Source organism: Canis lupus, chromosome 15, assembly GCF_003254725.2.
Source record: "Canis lupus dingo isolate Sandy chromosome 15, ASM325472v2, whole genome shotgun sequence".
NCBI lineage: Eukaryota > Metazoa > Chordata > Mammalia > Carnivora > Canidae > Canis > Canis lupus.
This window is the reverse complement of record NC_064257.1, coordinates 31727057-31749422: the sequence shown is the minus strand read 5'-3', so window position 1 is coordinate 31749422 and position 22366 is coordinate 31727057. Positions and strand designations below refer to the sequence as shown.

At 36.4% G+C, this 22366-nt stretch overlaps 1 protein-coding gene across 2 annotated transcripts in view; it reads left to right on the top strand.

The window, feature by feature from the left end:
- The window catches only part of EPYC (epiphycan), a 38010-nt gene that overhangs the window by 3149 nt on the left and 12495 nt on the right, over positions 1-22366 (top strand). For both annotated transcript variants that reach the window (XM_025439218.3, XM_025439221.3), the window contains exon 3: positions 20741-20909. In XM_025439218.3, coding sequence (XP_025295003.1) covers positions 20741-20909 — 169 coding nt within the window. The remainder of the gene's footprint in view (positions 1-20740; positions 20910-22366) is intronic.

Sequence of the window (22366 nt, the reverse complement as noted above, 5' to 3'; positions counted from 1 at the left end):
TACAGCCCATTACATAAATCTGATATGACATATTTCTAATTAAATGTTAGACTTTTTACATAACTAAAGGATACAGACTAATTTTTTCTGAATCAGAAAACAAACAGACCTTGAAATGTTAGAGTGTAATTAATGTACAACATTGACAAAAACTAATTAAGTAGAAATCAACCAAAAGGGAAATTACATCACCTTTACAGGATCATAACATATTTTGGGCAGTCATTCAAGTGTAAATCTTCCTAGAATATTACTTTTGATAACTAGGGAAATAAAATATTTAGACAAAAGCATATATTCAAATGGAACTTAGTTCTATATTAAGAGGATAAACCTTCTTGTTGCTTATGTTGCTTGATGAAATTCAAGAATCAAATTTTCACAATACGATAGTTTTCACATCTTCTCCCAGACTCCATTTTCCTTTCCATCTTCCTCTATTTTGTCTTCACTCTCCCCTGCCTGGCCTCCACTCCTTCTTTGTCTCCCTTTTTCTCATTCTGTCTTGTTAGTAAAGTCTTAGGTTTATCAGAAGACCATTTTTTTTTTCTGCCATGTTGTGATTCTATTTTTCAGGTCTTTTTTCACTGTTTGATTCATTATGCTGTACATCTTCTGTTACGTTAATGGCATGTTCTGTTGAGTGTATGCTCATTAATACCAGACTTGCTGTACGTGACCTCCATACCTTCAACCTAATGCATCAGCGGAGAATATAAGGAGAAACTTTTTCAGGGCTGAACTCATCTGCCCTGCTCCTTTTCCCATTGAATAAATATTTTTTTAAAAAAGACCAAGTATGTATCTGCAGTTATCTACAGAACTAAATATTGTAGTTTAAATTTACTTGTCATTTCTTCAAAAGATATTTCATAGGATCAAGAGGCTTGGCAAGTACAGTAAGTGAATCTTCTGTTTTGGGTAGGCCTGGGAGTGGATGCTAGGAAGTGCTCAAGGCTGCCCCAGATAAATTGTGAAAGCGACCAGCTTTATCTGAAGACTTCTTTAAAGCTGTTGCTTGCTGTCAGAAGCCCTTTTTTAATTGGAGTTTGATTTGCCAACATATAGTATAACACCCAGTGCTCATCCCATCAAGTGCCCCCCTCAGTGCCCATCACCCAGTCACCCCATCCCCCTGCCCACCTCCCCTTCCACTAACCCTTGTTTGTTTCCCAGAGTTAGGAGTCATGTTTTGTCACCCTCTCTGATCTTTCCCACTCATCTTCTCTCCTTTCTCCTATAATCCCTTTCACTATTTTTTATATATACCCCGTATGAATGAAACCCCTTGATTGTCCTTCTCCGATTGACTTACTTCACTCAGCATAATACCCTCCAGTTCCATCCCTGTCGAAGCAAATGATAGGTATTCGTGGTTTCTAATGGCTGAGTAATATTCTGTTGTACATATAGACCACATCTTTATCCATTCATCTTTTGATGGATACCAAAGCTCCTTCCACAGTTTGGCTATTGTGGACACTGCTGCTATGAACATTGGGGTGCAGGTGTCCTGGCATTTCACTGCATCAGTATCTTTGGGGTAAATCCCCAGTAGTGCAACTGCTGAGTCATACGGTAGCTCTATTTTTAACTCTTTGAGGAACCTCCACACAGTTTTCCTTTTTGATGAACAGATATTCTCATGAGATTGTGAAGTTCTTTCTGCCATCAAGAAATTTAAGCTAGTAAGTGTATAGAGAGAAATATAATTTAGTATTATATTTAGTATTTCCTCAGTATTTGCTTATTCTGATAGCAAACTTCTTGCAAGGTACCAAATACGTGGCATTGTACCCACTTACCTCATTCAGGCTTCCTTAATTTTCACACTGGCCTAGCCAAACCCAGTATTCTTAACAACTGAGAGCTCCAGGGAGCTACTAAATAATCTCTTGTTGCTAATGGAAATACGTAAGTTATCCCGGGTTTCATAATCTTTTGTGATGAAGTCAACATCAGAAAACCAGTGTATAGATACATGATACACATATATACATATACCCATGCTATAATGAAAACATAATACATTTAAAAACTATGCATATTTTTAACCAAATTGGCACAGTAGCAAAATTCAATTAGCCAACCTACTCACCCACCACCTATAAAAAAAAGAGATAAAAACAATATGATATAATAAATAAAATAACATGAGGAACAAAATTCAGAACATCATCTCAGATCTTAACAAATCATTAATGTGAATTCCTTTATAAACAAAGAACTAATAAACAATTCCTTATGGAAAAATGTAAAATAAAGCCAATGAATCCAGCCATGTGAATGGACTCTAGAATGCAATTACTTATGATATGAATTTCTTGAATTTAGTCCTGGAAATTCAGATTCTGATAACTCCTGATAACCTTATTTATCTCACCTTTAGAAATTAAGAGCAAGTGTTTAATACATTCTCGATCCTAAGTGATACTTTTTGCATGAACACTGGTAACATACCGGTGTGGTTGATGAAAAAATTCATGGTAAACAAAGCACATGGAGAGTACTGAAACTAGGCTCCTTTATTTTTTGTTCTCAAAGCCAAGAGTCTGGTTCTGCCTATCTTAGCCTAGAGTTTATCATCTATAGAAAAGACAGCTTTAATAGTTTAAAATTACAAATTTATAGAAAAATTGAACAATGCTTCTAAAATATATGACAGTCTCTTTCTTCTAAATTTTAAGGCTTGGCATTGTAGGCCAATATAGTAGACCCTCTAGACTAAATAATTAATCCTTAAGGCCTCTGACATATGAGGTAGGCAGAATTTTAAGATGTACCTGAAATGTCCCATCCCCTAGTATGTCCACACCCTCTATAATCCTTAACAACATGGATATATTGGGATATCACTCCTATAATTAGGTTATTTTATATGGCACAACTGAAATTTAAAAAGGGAAGTTCTCTTGCTTGGCTTGACCTATATTTATGCTCCCTTTCTGTTTTAAATTCTTTTTAAATTTGAATTCAGTTAGCCAACATATAGTATATCATTAATTTCAGATGGAGTGTTCCATAACCCCCCCAGCTGCATATAACACCCAGTGTTTATCACATCCTGTGCCTTCCTTCATGCCCATCACCCAGTTACCCCATTCCCTGACCCACTTCTCTTCCAGCAACCCTTAATTTGTTTACTATAGTGGGTCTCTCATGGTTTGTCTCCCTCTCTGATGACTTCCCATTCAGTTTTCCCTCCCTTTCTCTATGATCCTCTGCATTGTTTCTTATATTCCACATATAAGTCAAACCATATGATAATTGTCTTTCTCTGATTGACTTATTTCGCTCAGCGTAATACCCTCCAGTTCCATCCATGTTGATGTAAATGGTAAGTATTCATCCTTTCTGATGGCTGAGGAATATTCCATTGTATACTCATGCCCCCTTTAAAATGGTGTCTTGAGGTCAGGGTCAAGTTTTGCAGCATGAGAGAAATTCAAGGCGAGGGAAATTATCTGTTGCTGGCTTTGAAGATGGATGGGTCCGCATAGCAAGGAGTGCAGGAAGTCTCTAAATTTTGAGAGAAGCAACAGCCAGTGAGCACATGAAAACCACATACTATAGATCCAAGGAACACAGAGCACCACATGAGCTCACAGCCCTGGCCATTACCTTGATTTTGGCCTTGTGAGAGCCTGAGTAGAGAACCTAATCAGGCCATCTCTGGACTTCTGACCCACAGAAACTGTTAAAAAAATGAATATAGTTTAAAGCTGCTAAATGTATGGCAATTTGTCAGGCAGCCAGAGCAAACTAATACAATATGCCATAATTATGTTTTTTTCCTGAAAACCAAATTTGAATTACACTGCTGCAAGGCTTGCATTTATGAATCCAGTGATTTATTTAACAATGAGCCAAATTACTACCCGCCCCCCCAGCCCTGGAGTTAGAATCGCAACAGAGCTTTGTTGATTTCTACTGCTGATAGGATATTCATTACCTCCCTAGTGATTGGAAAGGGTCATGAAAGAATTTCTGGGTTTGAAAATCTTATGTAATAATAGTACTCCAGATTGCTGACTTAAACAATGATTTCTGGTGATTTAGAATATCCAAGCTCTGCTAGATTTGATGTTAAGAGCAGATCTTAGGCCCAGCAATTCCATCATGATACTCTATGTTACCCAGTGAATAATGGATAAATTTGCTGGTATAACATAAAATTTCTGAGTTTTTTTGCTTAGCTTTTATTTTACTTTAATGATATAAGAAGGAATGGATATAACCCATAAGACCAAAATAGGAACTTTTTGCTTTCTGATGAATATTAGTTGAGCATGTATTATATGCCAAATATTATTCTAGGCTTTCATGTGCATTATTTCATTTCTGACAACAAAACTAGGAAATGCTATTGTCATTTTCATTGAATAGATGAGAATATTGAGGTAAAGAGAAAGTAAGTGACTAAGATTATAGTTACTAATGACATATAATTATAGTGAAACTATCTTCTCATATCAGAAAATAATTTCCAGCAGATGAATAAAAAATTCTATTATCTCCCCTCCATTCTCTACCAGGTTCCAAATTGTTCTTTTAACTTGGCATCTGTTTTAGTTGAACTGAACCCTGGTGCTCCCACACTACTAAAGGAGAAAGAAAGCATTGTTCTATGGGTGAATAATGTAAACTGGAAGTAACCTTTATAGATAGACTTACCTAATTACTGTAATACAGAATGGCTTAAGACTAACTACTTCAAAGAATAAATGTAGATAGTCATTCTCCAACATAGTATATGTATGTCATGGGCTATCTATCTAATCTGTATATAGATTTATAAAAATCATACTTATTGGGTGGTTTGGAATGCAGGGAAATATTTCGCTATTTTCCTTGAAGATTTCATAAGTTCAAAATTTGGTATCCTTTGAGTGACTTAAATTGAGACTGTGTCTTGAATAAGGTAGGTATTTGGTGTTTTCAGTTTCATAGTAGTTTTGGGGTTATTGATTTTTCATTTCTCTGAAATCTAAGAGAAACACCTCCTGCCCATGAGTTATTTCTTTTCCCCAGAAAAGTGACCATATTAATATTTATGGAGGATATGAACCTACCATTCCTGCAGGAAATTCTCCTTTGCTCCACCCAGTCAGACTTATCCTGTCCTACACTATCTTACTTATATGTAGTTAATTTTACTTACTTGAATCTGCAGTGTCCCTGCATCTTCAATAGACAACATGAATAGTTTTACTTCAGAACCCTGTGGAACACTTGTTTGTATTTAATGTAGGACAGTGTGAAGGGCATTTGCAATGATCCCATACAATGCTCTTCAAGAGGATATGGATTAGGAATTGTCCAAATGGGTTGCAAGTTTTAAGAAAGTTGCTTATTTTCTGGGCCCTACATCTTGGAACTAATTGTGCTAGTCATTTTGCTCAGAAATCTGGAGCCAGAATTTTTGTCTTATTCTTTCTTCTTTCTTTCTTTTCTTTCCTTCTTCTTTCTTTCTTTTCTTTTTCTCTTTCTTTTTCTTTCTTTCTTTCTTTCTTTCTTTCTTTCTTTCTTTCTTTCTTTTCTTTTTCTTTCTGTCTTTTTTCTTTCAAGTTGTATTTATTATGTAGAGAGAGTAAGTGTGAGTAGAGAAAAGGGGGGAGGGAGAGAATCTTCAAGCAGTCTCCTTGCTGACCAAGAAACCCCAGGCAGGGTTTTATCTCAGGACCCATGAGACCATGACCTGAGCTGAACCAAGAGTTGGATGCTTAACTGAGCCACCCAGGAGCCTCTCCTCATTTTATATTACTTCCCTATCATCCTAATGTCCTTGTATAGACTGAAGCATTACCACAAATGCTTTTAAAAATGCCTTATAAATTTCTGGAATGAGGTGGGGTATACATTCATAAATAAACAGCAATAACAACTGAAAAGGGATATCAATAATAATTGACCAACAGGAAATTTTTTGAAGAGACATGCTTTCCTTGCTATTACTCTCCATTGATCTTAAAATTAGCCTGTTTTTTTCTCTTTCATAAAGAGAATAAGTAGCTAAATTGTTTAAAATCATCCTTATAAAGAAAACTGCCATGGAAACAAATTAATTAAACTTAAAAAATAGCTTTCAGAGATGAAGAACCGGATTCATTAAAGGAATGAAAATTAAATTTAGTGGAGTTGTAGAAATGGACAAAAACTCAGTGAAGGCAGTTGTATTCAGTAACTGTTGAACTTTGGTTTCTTTTCAGTTGTCATCATGGTAATATGGTGCCATGCAAATAATTTTAGAATAAATGTTGATGCCTCTAACACTAGAAATTGCTTAAGTAGAATCAAATTAATTTTGGGTGACTTATAGAAATAATGTTCACTTTGGAAATGATACGTAAAGATATTTTTAATTAGGTTACCTAAATGTAATAGATTGGTAATGCTAACAGGTAGCTTATTTCAAAAACCATCTCTGTAGTTTCTAAACAAAAAGTAATTAAATTAGTAATATTTCTACTATTTATTTCCTCTGATGATGAAGGCATGGAATAATTTTATCCTTATATTTGAAATGATGTCTCTCTTTGGCCAGTTTATACAATACATTTTAAGGTTTCAAACTTATGGTTTGCATATAAAACACTTTTTATTGGAAGAAGTAACTTAGGCTCAACCTGAATTAAATGTTCTTTTCAGAATTTGGCAACAAATAAAAGCTAATCTTCTTCATGGAAGACACTCTGGAGGAAGGGAGGGAAGAATTTTGCTGATGAGCTTTTAATATGGCTGTCTGATTAACTTTCCATATGCTCCTCTCAAAACAGTGTTACACTATTTGAATATTATTTTAAAACTATTAGAAAACTTGAAAAAAATGTAGCAACAAACATACAATCATATAGGCTCATCATATACAACCATATAGGGTCATATAGGAAATGAAAGAACATTGATGGTCTTTGTCAGTGACTTGTTTGTGTTTGAATTATACCTCATTTATGAGACCACAAACACAAGTTAATTCTCATAACTGTCCCTTGAAATGAGAAATTATTCTATTATTATTATTATTATTATTATTATTATTAAGAACAACTGAGGATCAGAATTTTGCCCAAGGTTATTCAGCTAGTAAATTTCAGAGTAAAATTTAAACCAGATTGTTTTAATGCCAAACCAGAGAGACTTTGGCATTAAAAACTCCCATTATTTTCCTTCTTCTCTTTAATCTTTACTTCTTTTAGCTGTGTCCAATATTGAGGTTTCTTTCCTCTGAAATTAAGTAATTTGATTGTTAGGAATCAGAAAAGCAAGAATTTTCAAGTGATTATAATGAACACAATATCTAAGCATCTGTGTTAGCTGTCAAAGTATTTAAGGGATCGAGAGGTAACACAATACTGAACTGAAAGCTGCTTTGTGAGAAATGTGGGGATTGAGCAGTCTTTGCCAAGCACATTTCTTCCTTTTCCATTTTCAAGATAAAATAGAAAATAAGATAGAGCTTTCATTGCCAGTCTTCATGGTCGCATTCTTTTAGATAATTAATATGGATCACTTAAATCAGTTTGAGCACCAGGCTCACTTTCAGAGAAAAATTCCATTGCACTTTAAGATAACCACACACCATCCTATGAAATCCTTAAGAATACATCTTTAGTAACCCAGGCTGAATGTCTCACTCCTTTTAAAACCTTCAGAAGCCAATTGTTGACATAATCGTAATGACAAGCAATAGCTTCAAGATTTATTATCAACTGTGTGGGACAATTTTGGAAAAAGATAAATGTAAAATTCCATTCTGTTTAACAAAAACTTTAGTCTGTGCTAGAGTGAAAATCCAAATAACATTCTGGATTTCCATTTTCTTTTTTTAATGAGAAGCAGACCTATAATTTAAATATTATCTTTTGAAGGCCTGGCCTTATTGGTTCAGAACTGACTGGCACAGTGAGGATCCTAATTGAAGTGAATATATCGATGAGGACATTTGTTTACCTAACTTGAATTTGCCTGGCATTTAAACAATCAACCCACACACTGCAAAGAATAATGAAAGAAACCACTGGCTTTGGGTGTTTCTCATGTGTACATTTGTTTCATCCTTAAGAAGCACTTTGTCATGGTGTTGATTGACGTGGGTTTTGGATCCAGACTTACTGTGTGTGACTTCTAGGTCTGTACACCAACTGTACAGCCTTGGAAGATCATACAATCCTTCTGAGCTTCAGCTTCCTGCTTATAAGCTACCTTATGATGATTAGGTAAGATAATGCTTGTTAACTGCCTAACTTAGAGCTTGGCACATGGTAAATGTTTAATAAATGTTAGCTTTATCATCAAATCACTCATTCAGTCAATAGCCACTGAAGCTTGGGCACTGTGGTCATGGAAACCTTCAGGAAAGGGATGGAATTTCAGCTGTAATTCAGGTTGACTGCATCGGGCATGAGTTCACTTTACATCTGACATCCCGTCTTCTCTTGAGAGCCAAGGATATTGGGGCAGGGAAATCATACCTGTTCCTCTCTGACCCTCAGTACCTACTTATCTACTCATCTTATAAATTTGCATCTTCAACACAATACAGAAAGTGAAATACACACACACACACATATCTGTAGTTACCTGGTGAGACATAAGGCTTCTATGAATTCTGTTACAAAATATATATGCTGAGAAATTGTCCCCAAATATGTCCTCAGTTGAGAATCTCAGACATGTTATTTTAGTTGTGTGTTTATCTATCACAGTATTTAAGGCTACTTACATGAATAAGTATAATAAGCTATAATGTGTACAGCAACAGATAAAGATATATACAGTGAATATTACTATAGAGATAAAATACCCGTTTACATCAACATCTCACAAAAGAATTTCTAAAATTACATAATATAGTCTATATTATAGACTGTAGATATAGTCTGTAGATATCTACAATATCACATCTTATACTATATATGATTGATTATGTATTCTTTTACATTATGACACAAAAAATATGAATTAGGAAAGTAAGGTAAAGAGAAAACAAGAGTTAGGAACATAATATGAAGCCAAGAGTCAGGTACATATATAAAATGCATATTATTTTGTATTATAATACATATAGATACATATAATACTGATTTTTTTCTGGACAATAAGTGTTAGGTTTTAAGAGACCCCATATAAGCTCCTCCTATTGCACTACCTAACTTCAGACCTAGTAGAGTAACAGGAATGAGATTCAGACAAATGAAGTCCAAAATATCTCCTTTACTACCAATAAAGGCTGGGTTGAAATGTATGACTTAGGTATGAAGCAATTATGAGCATCCTAACATAAAATTCCAGAAGTAGATATGCCATCAGTTTTCAGCAACAGTGGTTAACCACCATCCTCAGATTAGTGCCTGATCCAGTAAATCTTAGTGCAGGAAGGGACAAAACAATCTATGCTCTTGACAGGCAGGAAATTCCCCCGAAAAGAGAGGGTGAACACTCAGCCCTAGTATTTTCTCCCACCCACCAATTAGCCTAGTCATTCTTCCTCAGGAAGAGTGAGTAAAGAGGCCAACAGGGGATGTATCCACCCCACCCCCACCCCCGCCCCAAGGATGGTGGCCTTCCAGCCATTAGGCTTAACTACTAAATTCAATATAGCTCTCCCCTTCAACAGAAAAACCCCGATTTTTAGGACAATTGTGGTCCTGCCTTTATGAGACCTACCACCATGCCAACAATCACTCTTAGGTGGCTTCTGGCAGAATGTAGATTTTGATCCCAGAAGCTCTAAAATCGATCCAAGAGCATCAGTGAATTTATCTCAAAGGCCTTCCTGTACCTGAAATTGAAATTTCACTCTCACTTCTATGTTCTACCTCAAATTGTATCAAAGCCACCTTAATAATAGAGCTTAGAAAAGACTCTGAAATGAAATTAAATGCTAAGTAAATACACTCCAATAAAACAATACCAGAAACATAAACGTAACACAAATATGTATGTATTTCCTCCACTTCTATGAAGTTTTGGAGGAAAAATAGAAACTATAGATTAACCTCTCCTGCAAATTAAGTCTGAACTTGCTTAAATCCAAAATGATTATAGTATAAAATCAGAGTTGCTTGACTTTGATTTAAAAATCCAAAAAATTTAAATCTAAATAGTCCTTCTCCTAATTCCTTTTGCTTTATCTTCATCTTACCTGGGTCAAGCTGGACTCTTCCAGTAATGACAACATAAGTGAATTCTTCTAGATACAGGTGTAGTTCCTTCAAGAAGATCCTTTGTTATTAGTTCATTACCAAGTCTCCCATGGCCTTAATATGAAAAAGAATGAGGGATTAAGTGCACATACAGTATTATCACAAAACTAACTCTATTTTAAAGACAAGTTGATCCTGAGTCTCCAAAATAATTAATCTGAGCAAAAGCAGATTCCCCAGAACCAATACATGGTATGGGCAGACCCATACCAAGAAAAGACATGGGGTACCTAAGAAAAATTAGGAGGTGGAAAAAAATCTTGGTTTAGCCTCACCCAGATGTTGGTCAGTTCATGTTTAGTGTCCCTAGTTTGCAAATTTTGAGCTCAAACACTTGGAGAAATCTTCCATCAGGAGTTAAATTATTGCACTGTTTTATTGTTCTTAGAGTAGCTGTTCTTAGAATGTAGTTCCTGAACTGACAATATCAGCATCGCCTGGGAGTTGGTCAGGAATGCACATTTTCAGGTCCCACCACAGACCTAACGAATCAGAAGCCCCAGAGGGCTAGTGATCAGGGACATCACTCCTCCCCGTCATTCTGATAGACCTGTCATTTGAGCAGCACTGAGCCAGGAAACATCCCCTAGTATAATGGCTCTTTTCTCAGAGTAGCATTTGAGATAGTTCTGTTTTCCAGAATGTTTTTAAAACATATGATGGCGGCCAGCCCAGCCACCAGGTCAATCAGAAGTTTTTTCCTCTTTTTGCATGCTCAACTCAAAGTCTTTGAATGCCTATTTTTCTGCTAAGCCCTGGGTTTCTGGCTCCTGATGCTGCTTTATTTATTCTCTCAGGTGACAGATGATCTTGTGAGCAAGAATTTTCAGCTGGTGGGGTTCTCCAGCCTGAAAGCTCTGCCAGTGGCTTCTCCTTGGCTTCCTGCTCCAAAATTCAAGAAATCCAACTCCCAGAGAGCTTTCCGCTCTTCCCCATCTTTTTTTTTTTTTTTTTTCCCTGAAGAATCAACCTCAGCAGATTCTTGAACTGAGGCTGTTGTGAATGTTTGTAAAGCCTCTGGCCCCCGGAGCACAGTGTAAAACAATCCTTCTATCACATTCTCATCAAGACTTTACTAACCTTTCAAAATTCTGGGACTTAATTAGCATTTCTGTCTTCTACATACTATTCAGTGGAGTACATTTCCCCTCTAGTGTGGTCAACTTTGACTACATATTTGATTCATCTGTAGAGCTTTCAGAAATCCTAATGCCTAGGCCACACCTCCGACTTTTGAAATCAGAATCTCTTGGGATGGGTCAGATCAAGTGTTTGACTTCCCTCGGTTCCTCTTATAGTGTGAGTCAGTTGGTGTTTATTTTTCTTCCTGAATTATTATAATCTGCATTGAATTTGGTCCCCATACTGCCCTAGGACTGTGTGCTACCTGTGTGCCTTCTCTTTTTTTTTCTCATCCAGACTCTTGTTTTTCTAACATAGTCCTATTGATTTTGTCTTGTGGCATCTAACATAGGGAAAGATTAAAAGAAATAGGGGCACGTGGGTGGCTCAGTCAGGTAAGTGGCTGATTCATGATTTTGGCTCAGGTCATGATCTCATGGGTCATGAGATCAAGCCCCCAGTTGGCTCAGTAGGGAGTCTGCTTAAGATTCTCTCCCTCAGCTCCTCCCCCCACTCACCCTCACACTCTCTCAGGTAATAAATAAATATATATTTTTTTAAATGGAAATTAAAGGGACCTGGGTGGCTCAGTCTGCTAAGCATCCAACTCTTAATTTTGCCTCAGATCATGATCTCAGGTTCTGTACTCGGCATAGAGTCTGCTTGGATCCTTGTTACCCCCTCTCCCTCTATGCCTCCCCACTCTCTAAAATAAATAAATAAATAAACAAACAAACTCTTAAAAAACATTTAAGAAGATTCTTGAATTATAAATCTTCTAGAAGTAACACTGTTCAAAAAATTTTTTGGAACCTTTCATATTTTCAAGTTGGGTAATCCTACCCTGGACATTTTCTCCCATCATACTAATATCTCACTAAAGACTGAAACTGACCTGTTATTGTCCTGCCTCTCTTTCAATATGCCTAATTTTCACTAAATCTTTCCCAATTCCACAGATTCATCCTTTTAATACTCCTAAGACAAGTTATGGCTAACCTTGTCTTGAATCTTCCAGGAATAGATAAGCTTACCCTGTATTTATTAAGATACACACACACACACACACACACACACAAAAAAAAAAAAAAAAAAAAAAAAGATCCACACAGACAAGATGGAAATAGTGCAAGAATTATTGGTTGGTAATGTTGTCACCCATCAGTTTGCATACTCACTGGCTTTTGATGTCAATGAGGCCAATATGAGAAGCAGATAGGTGAGCTCTAAAGGATAATCACAGTGACATCATGCCAGTCTTTCTGCTCACATTTAATGTGGGCTTTAAAGAAGTAAAAATATACTCCATTTCTTAACATATACAAGAAGAATAAAGAAAATATGTATAAAAGATATTAAGGCTGGATCAAATTTTCTCATAAGTGTTTTCTTTGGAATTATGATATCAAAACTCTGCTTGAAGACATAAATATGAAAGAAATCAAATCCAGGGCATTTAAGAGAAAAATCCTTCTACTAAAACTATATTGAATCTGTAACATATATGAAGACATAAAGGAGGTTGAAGGGAAATGATATATTTTGGTACTAAGAGAAAAAAAATCATAAAATCAAATATTTTCAAAGCCAATTAACTACTATTCAGCAGTCTTTTACTGGCAGGGTGATTCAATCATAGTAATAATAGCAAAAACCTATGGTCATCAACAAATTTAAAGATTCTGATCCCTTGAAAACAGCTCTTCCTTTACCTTATGGTATTATAGAACTGACTTGCCTAGAGTCCTTTGTTCTGTTCTATGGTCACCAACAATCTTTTGATCATAATTAGCTTCCCAAGTGAGACTACAAAGGCTACAGAGACTATATTGGTGGCAGTAGAAGAATTTAAGTTAGCTTTCTGGGTTAGTACATCTTTTGAATTTGCTTAAAGTAATTCTGACCCTAAAAGATAGTCAGGTTTCTAAATTTGTAAAATTTTTTAAGGCTTTACTACCGAAATTGGATAGTAGAAACAAATTAATTTACTAATTATCCTTTTAAAGGCAATTGGCTATTCACTGATCCTCCCTGGGACATCCTCTATAAATGCATGTATTTTCCTATTCAAAATGTCAATTGTTACCCACTGATAATATATACAATTGTTACCCACTGATAATATATACATCATCATCATCATCATCCTCATTGTCATCATCATCAACATGACTGAATAGCAATTTTATACAGAGAAGTTCTACTTATTAAAAGCCATGGCTCATTATGCTTTCTGAATCAATAAAGTCTGTGTTAGAAGGAACAATTTGCTTTGTGTTAGGATAGGAAAGATTGAAACTTAAAAAAAATTCTAAATTACTCCATCATAAAAAAAAAGGACACAAAAAAAACTAGAGTTTATAAAGTTCCAAATCTCTTGGTTTTCAGTCCAACTTCTTGTTTTCAATTACTGTGATTGACTCTCCCCCAACCCCTATCCTCATGAGATTACTGATTTCAGCCTACACTAAATTGTCCTCCTGGCATCCTTACTTGGGGAACAAGGGCAGTAAGGGGGGAAGGAATGTGAACTGACTTTGTTATTAGATAATGTTTCTAAAGCCTTTGCCAAAGTTATCTACCAATATTATTTGGAGACATTCAATTAGAACTAGATGATACATTTTGTGAGAACTAGGATATTGAAAGTCTATTAAGTTTCTGGAGCCTAGCAGGATGATGGTGAATGGAGACCTTAATAAACTAGGATAAAACCGAAGTAGAATTATTTTCTGGCAACTAAAAATGGAATATTGCCACTTTCTGACAAAAAGGAAAGGAAATGAGAAAATAAACATGTGAACAACAAAATGCTGTAGTCCCAGAAGAGACACAGACTAGAGAGGGTATGATTAAATGAGACTTTCAAATCATCAGCTCTCTTTGCTTTTGCATTAAAATTTTCACTTAAACATTGCATTAAATACAAAAAAGCATTACCATTTAGAGTTATGAATTTATGATGAATCATAATTTATTAGGATAGATTTTTAAAAACATGAAAGAATTCACATTTTCATAACTACATCCTAGCAAGTCAATATCAAATATTGTGATATTATGATTTTTGAAGTAAATAAAAAGCTGTTAACTAATTTTGATATAGGACTTGTAGATAGTTATATAAATTTATTAACTCTTACTTAATCCAGCTAATAAAATACTAAGTTTTGTAAATAAATAAATTGAAATAACGGTGAATTCATTCAAATGTGGTAGTATACTATTTCAGTAAGTAGTCCACCAAATAAGCAAGCTCAAAGGACAGTTATTTGTAAAAAAGAAATCAGAAAGAAAAGAGTGACAAAAAAATATGCATTTACTTTTTTTCTAATGTCAGTGACGTGCTAGGTAAATCAATCCATAAACGTATTAAAAATTATTCCCTCAGTATGGTTAAGAAATGGATAAGAAAAATTGAAAAAATGTATTTTAGGGCAAGTTACATTAGCAGCAGTAACCATTCCAAAATCCCAATGGCTTTACACAACAAAAATTTATATCTTGCTGACATGACTGTCCAATACAAGTCAATAGATTTTCTGTCCTCCAAGTAGCTACTCAGGGATTCAAACTTCTTTCTTGCTAGAACTTCACCATCTTCACCTTGAGACTTCAAGGTCATAATGGTATCTTCCTTTGACAGATTGAGCAAGTATCCTTGTGCTTCATTAATTTGGGCCAGATGTGCTGCATTACTTCCCTTCTCATTCAATTGGCTAAAGCTCGCCACATGACCCAATCTAGATTCAAAGAAAGTAGAAAATGTAGTTTAGCTGAATGCCCCGGAGGAAAATGAAACTGTGGTAAATACACGGAATTGTCTTAGCCATCATGTTTAACCAGACTAAAGTTTATTCTGACACAATACTTTATTTCTCACAAAGATGAGAATTATGGGGATCCCTGGGTGGCCCAGTGGTTTAGCATCTGCCTTCGGCCTAGGGTGTGATCCTGGAGTCCGGGGATGGAGTCCCACATCAGGCTCCCTGCATGGAGCCTGCTTCTCCCTCTGCCTGTGTCTCTGCCTCTCTTTCTCTGTGTGTGTGTGTCTGTCATGAATAAATAAATAAAATCTTTATTAAAAAAATGAGAAATATAATAAATGCTACTTGAATTTTATAATCCATCTACACCAATGCTATGTGATATTTTTTGTACTTGTCATTCAGGGGAAGACTGAATGGCTGTCAACTGCTCCCATAGGGCAACATGGCCTTGGTGTGATCTTTAGCCTTCAGGATTAGCAACTGACTAACATAATCAGTGATGATCAAATAAGATTTTTGGTTGATGAGTTATTCCATGCAAAAATTATGTGAGGCTTAAAATGTGTACAAGAAGGTTCATTTATGAATCCTTAAAATGATAAGCCTCATTTCCCCAATCTAGAACCCCTCTTTCTCAGAATGCAGGTTCCTAAGAAACCAGGTTACTCAGCAGACATTTATTTGGCTGAGTGCAGAATCAAAATTAAGTACAGCAAGCAGTCTGAGGCAGCACTAATTAGATGCAAATCTTGGCCTAACTACTTAGAAATTCTGTGACCTCTAGCAATTTATTTGGTCCTCCCGCCTCCTGTCCTCAGTTTACAAATCTATTATATGTGCACGATTATTGCACCTTCTACAGATTTCTTCTGATAATTACACATGAATCAATGGAAAGAACGTAACAGTTTCTCACATAGTGAATATTCAATCCATGCCAGTTAATTTTCATCTGGTCCCTGATGAGATCCAGTAAAACTTCTTTTCATATCAGAGATGATCTCTTTAGTGACTTTGGTATATATTCAACAAATTTAATATTTCTTTGCTCCAAACAATGCTGGTAACAATAATAAACCATTCTTTCCTGAACTTGATTTTTTTTAGCCTGCCACTCTCTTCACTTTTTTTTTTTCTTTAGCTGTACTAATATCACTAGTAAGTCAAGAGTCAGGAAGCTGCTCCCAAACGCTTGGGAGGAATGCTCTTTTCTTGTGCTTTTTTTTTTTTTTTAAGATTTTATTTATTTATTCAGAGACAGAGAGAGGCAGAGACATAGGCAGAGGGAGAAGCAGGATCCCTGAAGGGAGATTGATGAGGAACTCGATCCCAGGACCCTGGGATCACGATCTGAGCCAAAGGCAGATGCTCAACCAGTGTGGCAGCCAGGTGCCCCTTCTTGTGCATTTTTAAGGTCAGTTTTATATCATGAGAACAACCTAAAGTAACTTCAATTTCTTGGAATGGAAACCTCACTGTGACTCTATCCTAGACCCTATTCATATCTACAATTAAAACTGCATTATTTTTTCTATTCTAATAGAAACAATGATCTCTTCATCCTTAAGTGAAAATCAATGAGTCAACAAGAATCTCAGTGTATACATACTTTTACTTTCTTTTTCTACATGGATTTACTGAACTGTCAATAAAGCTGTTAAAAAATAAAATAAGAATGGGGAAAAAATGAGGAATGTTGGGAATTCCAAGTAGAGCAACTAGTACATGCAAATGTCTTATAGAACAAGGAGCATAAGAAATTACAGATAATCAGTGCAGCAGAAGAGCCCAGTTGGTATGAAATGGAGGAAGAGGACGCTAGAAGGGTCAAGCCATGCAGGACTTTGTAAGTCAAAGAGTTTTGAATTTATTTTATTTTTTTAAAAGATTTAAAAAAAATAAAAAAATAAAAGATTTTATTTATTTATTCATGAGAGACACAGAGAGAGAGAGAGAGGCACAGACACAGGCATAGGGAGGAGCAGGCTCCATGCAGGGAGCCTGATGAGGGACTCATCCCAGGTCTCTAGGATCACACCCTGGACTGAAGGTGGCGCTAAACCACTGAGCCACTGGGGCTGCCCAAATTTATTTTAATAATAATAGCAAACATAAAATAAAAATAGCAAAAAAGAAAATAGCAAATAATAATAGTAAATTTCCATGGCACTTAACTATGTGTAGTAACATTTTCATCCTAACACAGCTGTACTATATACTATATATACCAGGATTTTACAGATGGAGAAACTGAGGTCCAGGAGGTAAAGTAACTCACCCAAAGCCTCAGAGGTAGGCTAAAGTCATGCTCATGTTATCAGAATCCTTCCTCTTAACCAATAATGTTTCTGTGCTTCTGCAAGGCCACTGTTCTTGTGTATTAAGAACAATAAAAAAGCCATTTGAATATTTTAAGCAGAGGTTGACATAATCAGCTTTGTCTTTTTAAGAGCTTATTCTCATTATTGAGTGAATGTATAATGGAAGAAGTGCCAACTTCCTGTAAGTAGACTACTGTATTCCCAGCAAGACAGGGTAGTGACTTAGATTATGGTGATGGTGTTGGACACAGAAAAAAAAAGAAAAAAAGAAAAAAAAGGTTCTGGATTGCTTACATGGAGGCAAGGCTGCGTGGGGTGCAGAGGCTGAAGCAGGTCTGATGATTCTTCTTGGCACTATTATCACTCCAATCTGACATTTGCTGATACTTCGCTCTACAGGTCGCTCTATGGGCCAAGCATTTGTCATCTCTGGAATAGACATACTCTTTCAGGGGCATGGAGTACACTCCTAAACACAGTCTACCATGACATAAACTATCTATAGTTCTAAAGCCTGGTAAAAAGGTGAAAGAAATAGACAACTTATTACAAATAAGTCAACTCAGAGATATGCCCTGATGGTCCTATGTTGAGAAGATATGCAAGCACAGTGGTGGCCAAGTCCAAGGCCATATGCAGGAGTGATCCTTTGTATTTATTGTGTTTGTAAAATTCAAGTAAATATAATAAGTATTGGCTTAAAACAATTCAGTAGGAGTCAGATCAGAGTAAAACAAGGAGGTAAAAGGAAAAATAATGGAGGGGAATTTGGGAAGGATGGATATCTATATCAGAGTCCTCGTTATATCTGCATTTGAGTGTTGCCAGTTGTAGCTTGAGAAAAAGGGGCTGGGATGTTTTCTGGCCATTTGTGTTTATTCCCAAATTTAGGCTTCTGTAGCATAAGCATAAAAGTCAGCCACATGGAGAGCCAGGTGGTCATACTTCCTTGGCTTCATTTCTTTGCTTGCATTGCCTTACAGCTTCATAACACAGTATGAAAATTGTTAAAAGAAAAAGAAAAAAAAAAAAGACAGAAGCCTAAATCATTTCTATTCAATAGTGAGAATAAATGCATCTGCGATTCGAAAAGCTTACCAGGAACAGCATTTTGAGTTTACAGTTTTGGGATTTCGCTGAACTGAAAAAGCATTCTTTCTCCTTGGTCTTCAAAATTGTTCAACGTTCACATTTTATTAGCAAGTAAGCATGAACAAAACAGGTTCTGATAAACACAAAAGCTGGTTTTGCTTCATTATATCAGATGACAAGTGAGATCTTACAGCTTCACATCAGATCAGTGGAAAAACAATTATCTGTAGAAAGTATGTGCAAACATTTTCCCTACAAAGCTGAAGATTCAAGGCGACGTGTCTGGAATGTGTTTCTCCCTTTAGGCTGCCTCCATTCCATGAAACATCTGTCTCAATTTCCGCCCTTCCTGGAGCCTCCTTTTGGTCTCTGCAGATCTATTCCTTCTAAATCTGCTTCATTCTGATCCTGCAGATGGAAACCGTATGTCTCCCTGTTTAAGGAAGTATGCCCAATCTTCGCAAGTGGAGATTTCTGGCCAAGGTTTACAATATCTTTATGTATGGCTTCCTAATGCACCGAATACAATATGAGCTGCTTCTGCTTGGATTTCATGCTTTAAGTGCATCAAAGTGAGCGTGAACACATTCATGATTCTTATCAGTAGAATTTCTGAAATTAAATATAAGGCTGTGAATTAGATACATTTTGGACAAGCAATTTTAAAATTATATTTAATAAGTACTTGTTGATCACCTCTTATGCTACAGCCTTGAGTTACAAAGCTAAAACATGTAACTCGGAGTGTACCATCTAGTGGGCTTGGATAGGCACGAACCGATGGAGCCCTCACAATACAGTGCAGAAAGGGCGGAAATGAGGAGAGTCTACAGAAACATAGAGAAACAATTCAAAAGTGTGACCTGACCAGAGAGCTTAGTGTTCCTTTAAAAGGATAATTTTTCATTTGTGAAGCAATGTATTCAAATTTATAAAAAAATAATACTAAATAATAAATGTATCTTTAAAAATGTTGTGATGAAATAGAACATCTATCTAAAATACTCAGGGAATATCTGGCCTAATCATGTACTTATTTTACACACAAAAATAATATTGCACGTGTCATTTTGACATTAAATAAGGTAGAAGGTAATTTGTGTGTTATTTTGCTTGGTTAATAAGTGCAAATAAAGAAGGGTGGGAAGGATCAAGCAGCCCAGTCAGGGTGATAAAAGGGGAAGCTGGGATTCCTGGGGAAGCCATAAGAAAAGTGTGCCCCCAAAAGTGGGTGCTGCATATTACTAGCAAACCGTCTTGAACAGATTTCCTGCCTAAGGTGACAATATTGTCAGGGAGGTACACATTTTTTAAGTAATACAGGAGAATTGTCTCATTGAGGCATGGGAAGGGATTTGAGAGAAGGATTTATTCTAAATGCAAACAGTGTTCTTAAGGGCAGTTCCTCATTACCTAAAATATGCAAGAAGAGAAAACCAAGTAGAATATAAACTATAATCCCTGAGAAAATATTTGAGTATTTTTTCAATTTTAATAAATGCCCTGTTGTAAAAGCTCTCAAAAAGGTCAATTTTAACAAACCCAAATGTTGTTGGTAATGCTTGTTACTCAAAATAATATTGAAAGCATATGAGAAATGGCACAGCATAATCGAACCATATAGTTTTCATATCTCCATATATACTTTTCTTTTAGGAGAAAGGATATTTTACAGTAAAACAACTGGAAGAAGTGTAAGTTGTTAAAAAACAAACAAGCAAACCAGATTATCTGAACCTAGGAAACCAAGATTAAAAGGACTAGAATATACACCTTCATTTATTAACGGTTTTTATCTTCCAAGGGAATGGTCAGGACTTCAGGGTTAAAAGGACTTTGGGATTTTATTCTGCACGCTTCTGGATTAATTTGAATCTTCCACCACAATAATGCATTCTTGCAATGCTATGTATTTAGAAAACAATAAATGAGGGTTTTTAAAAAATGAATAAACATGTAAGAATGTTTGAAAAAGCAAAAGCCTAAACCCACAAACCCAAAACCATGGGCATTGGAAATTATTACTAAGATTTGAGAAGCAAAATTTATTAAAACCAACAATAATAGTAACTAGAACCACATGTACCCCTCCAGGGGAGCAGGCCCTGCGGTGTCCAACTTCAGAACAGCAGTGACCTCTTGTGGCCAAAATGGATACACTCAAAATTTGTCTTCCTGCCTCACAGGGGGAGAGAGAAGGTTGCCTGATGAAATTTTGTTTCTTTTTCAGATTGAAATAGCCACAGTGATGCCTTCTGGGAATAGAGAGCTCCTTACCCCACCCCCACAGCCAGAGGAGGCTGAAGAGGAGGAGGAGGAGTCAACCCCCAGACTCATCGATGGCTCTTCTCCACAGGAGCCTGAATTCACCGGGGTTCTGGGCCCACACACCAATGAAGGTCAGGCCCATCAAGGCTGATTTGAATTAAGTCCACTTGGTTATACCTCAGAAGTGCCAAGCCCCAATGCCACAGGCCATCCGCACCACCCACAGAGAAAGTTGTGCCATAGGCTGGGTTAGAAGCAGGAGATACCCATGTATTTTGTAACAACTATAAAGCGGTTTTAATAATTCAGCTTTGGCATGATGGAAATGATCAAATATCCAAAGATTTGGGACGAAAGTATTTATCTAGCATCATACATAACTCAAAACCCTTGGGGTGGGATCCATCTCTAGAACAAAGAATACACTACACTACCAGTGAGATGAAAATTTATGCCTGACAGTGCAGGCCACAGCGGCTCAGGGTGAGAAGGTAAGGATGGCTGATTATGATGATGGTGATGGTAATAATATTTTACATTGATTGAACACATGCTATGTGTCACAATGTCACATGCTCAGCACCTCACATTCTCTCATTTAATGACTACAACCACCATGTAAAGGCCTTAGGCCTTTGTTACAAAGGAAACTAGCTCAAAAAGAGTAGAAACTTGTCAGAGATCACATAGCTGCTAGTTTCACACACTGGGTTTAAAGCCAGCCTGTCCTGATTCTTGTCTGTGTATTTATTGGAACATGGGCTGCTTCTCTCTCAGTCCTGGGGAACAGCAGAGTGGAAGGTGTTCCCTAACACTGGACTCCCTCTTGTACAGCCTGAAGGTGATCTAAACCAGGGCCTTTTCGTTAATGAGAAAAAGCTCCCGGTGTTCAACGTGATTCTATGATCTGTCTATGTTTCTTGTTAGAATTTGTCAGTGCATTCCTTGGGGGTACTCAGATGGACTCACACCAGGATACTTTCCCATACAGAGAATGGCATAGCAAGGGGGTGTGGGAAAATGAGTAGAGTTCCCACTGCAAAGGTTCATTAGCACAGCATTGGAGTGTCTCTGTACTGTAAGTTCTGGAGATAACAAAACTTATCTTAAAATGATGACTGTTCTCATGGATAGTTTTATCTAGTACAGGGAGACAGACATGCAAACAGATGAGGAGGCAATAATGTGTTGTGGATAATATGACAGTATTGTGTGCAGAACATACTGAGAGAACAAAAGAGAGGGAGGGCATTCAAATCCCAGCTTTGGGACTTGCTGGTTACACATTCTGGAGCAAGCCATTCACCAGTGTTGCCTTAGCTTCCTCATCTAAAATACGGGATCATAAATAACAGATCTTCAAAGCATTATCATAAGGATTAAATGAATGGATTTAGTGCCTGACTCATAATAAACATAATAAATGTCAGTTATTCTCGTTACTCTATTATTGATAACAGTTTATTTTTTGCTCTTAACAAATGTTTCAGTGTGCAACACGGTTTCATTAACTCTAGGCACTATACCGTACAGCCGATCTCCAGAACTTACTCATTTTGCATCACTGAAACTTTGTGTGTGTTGCCCA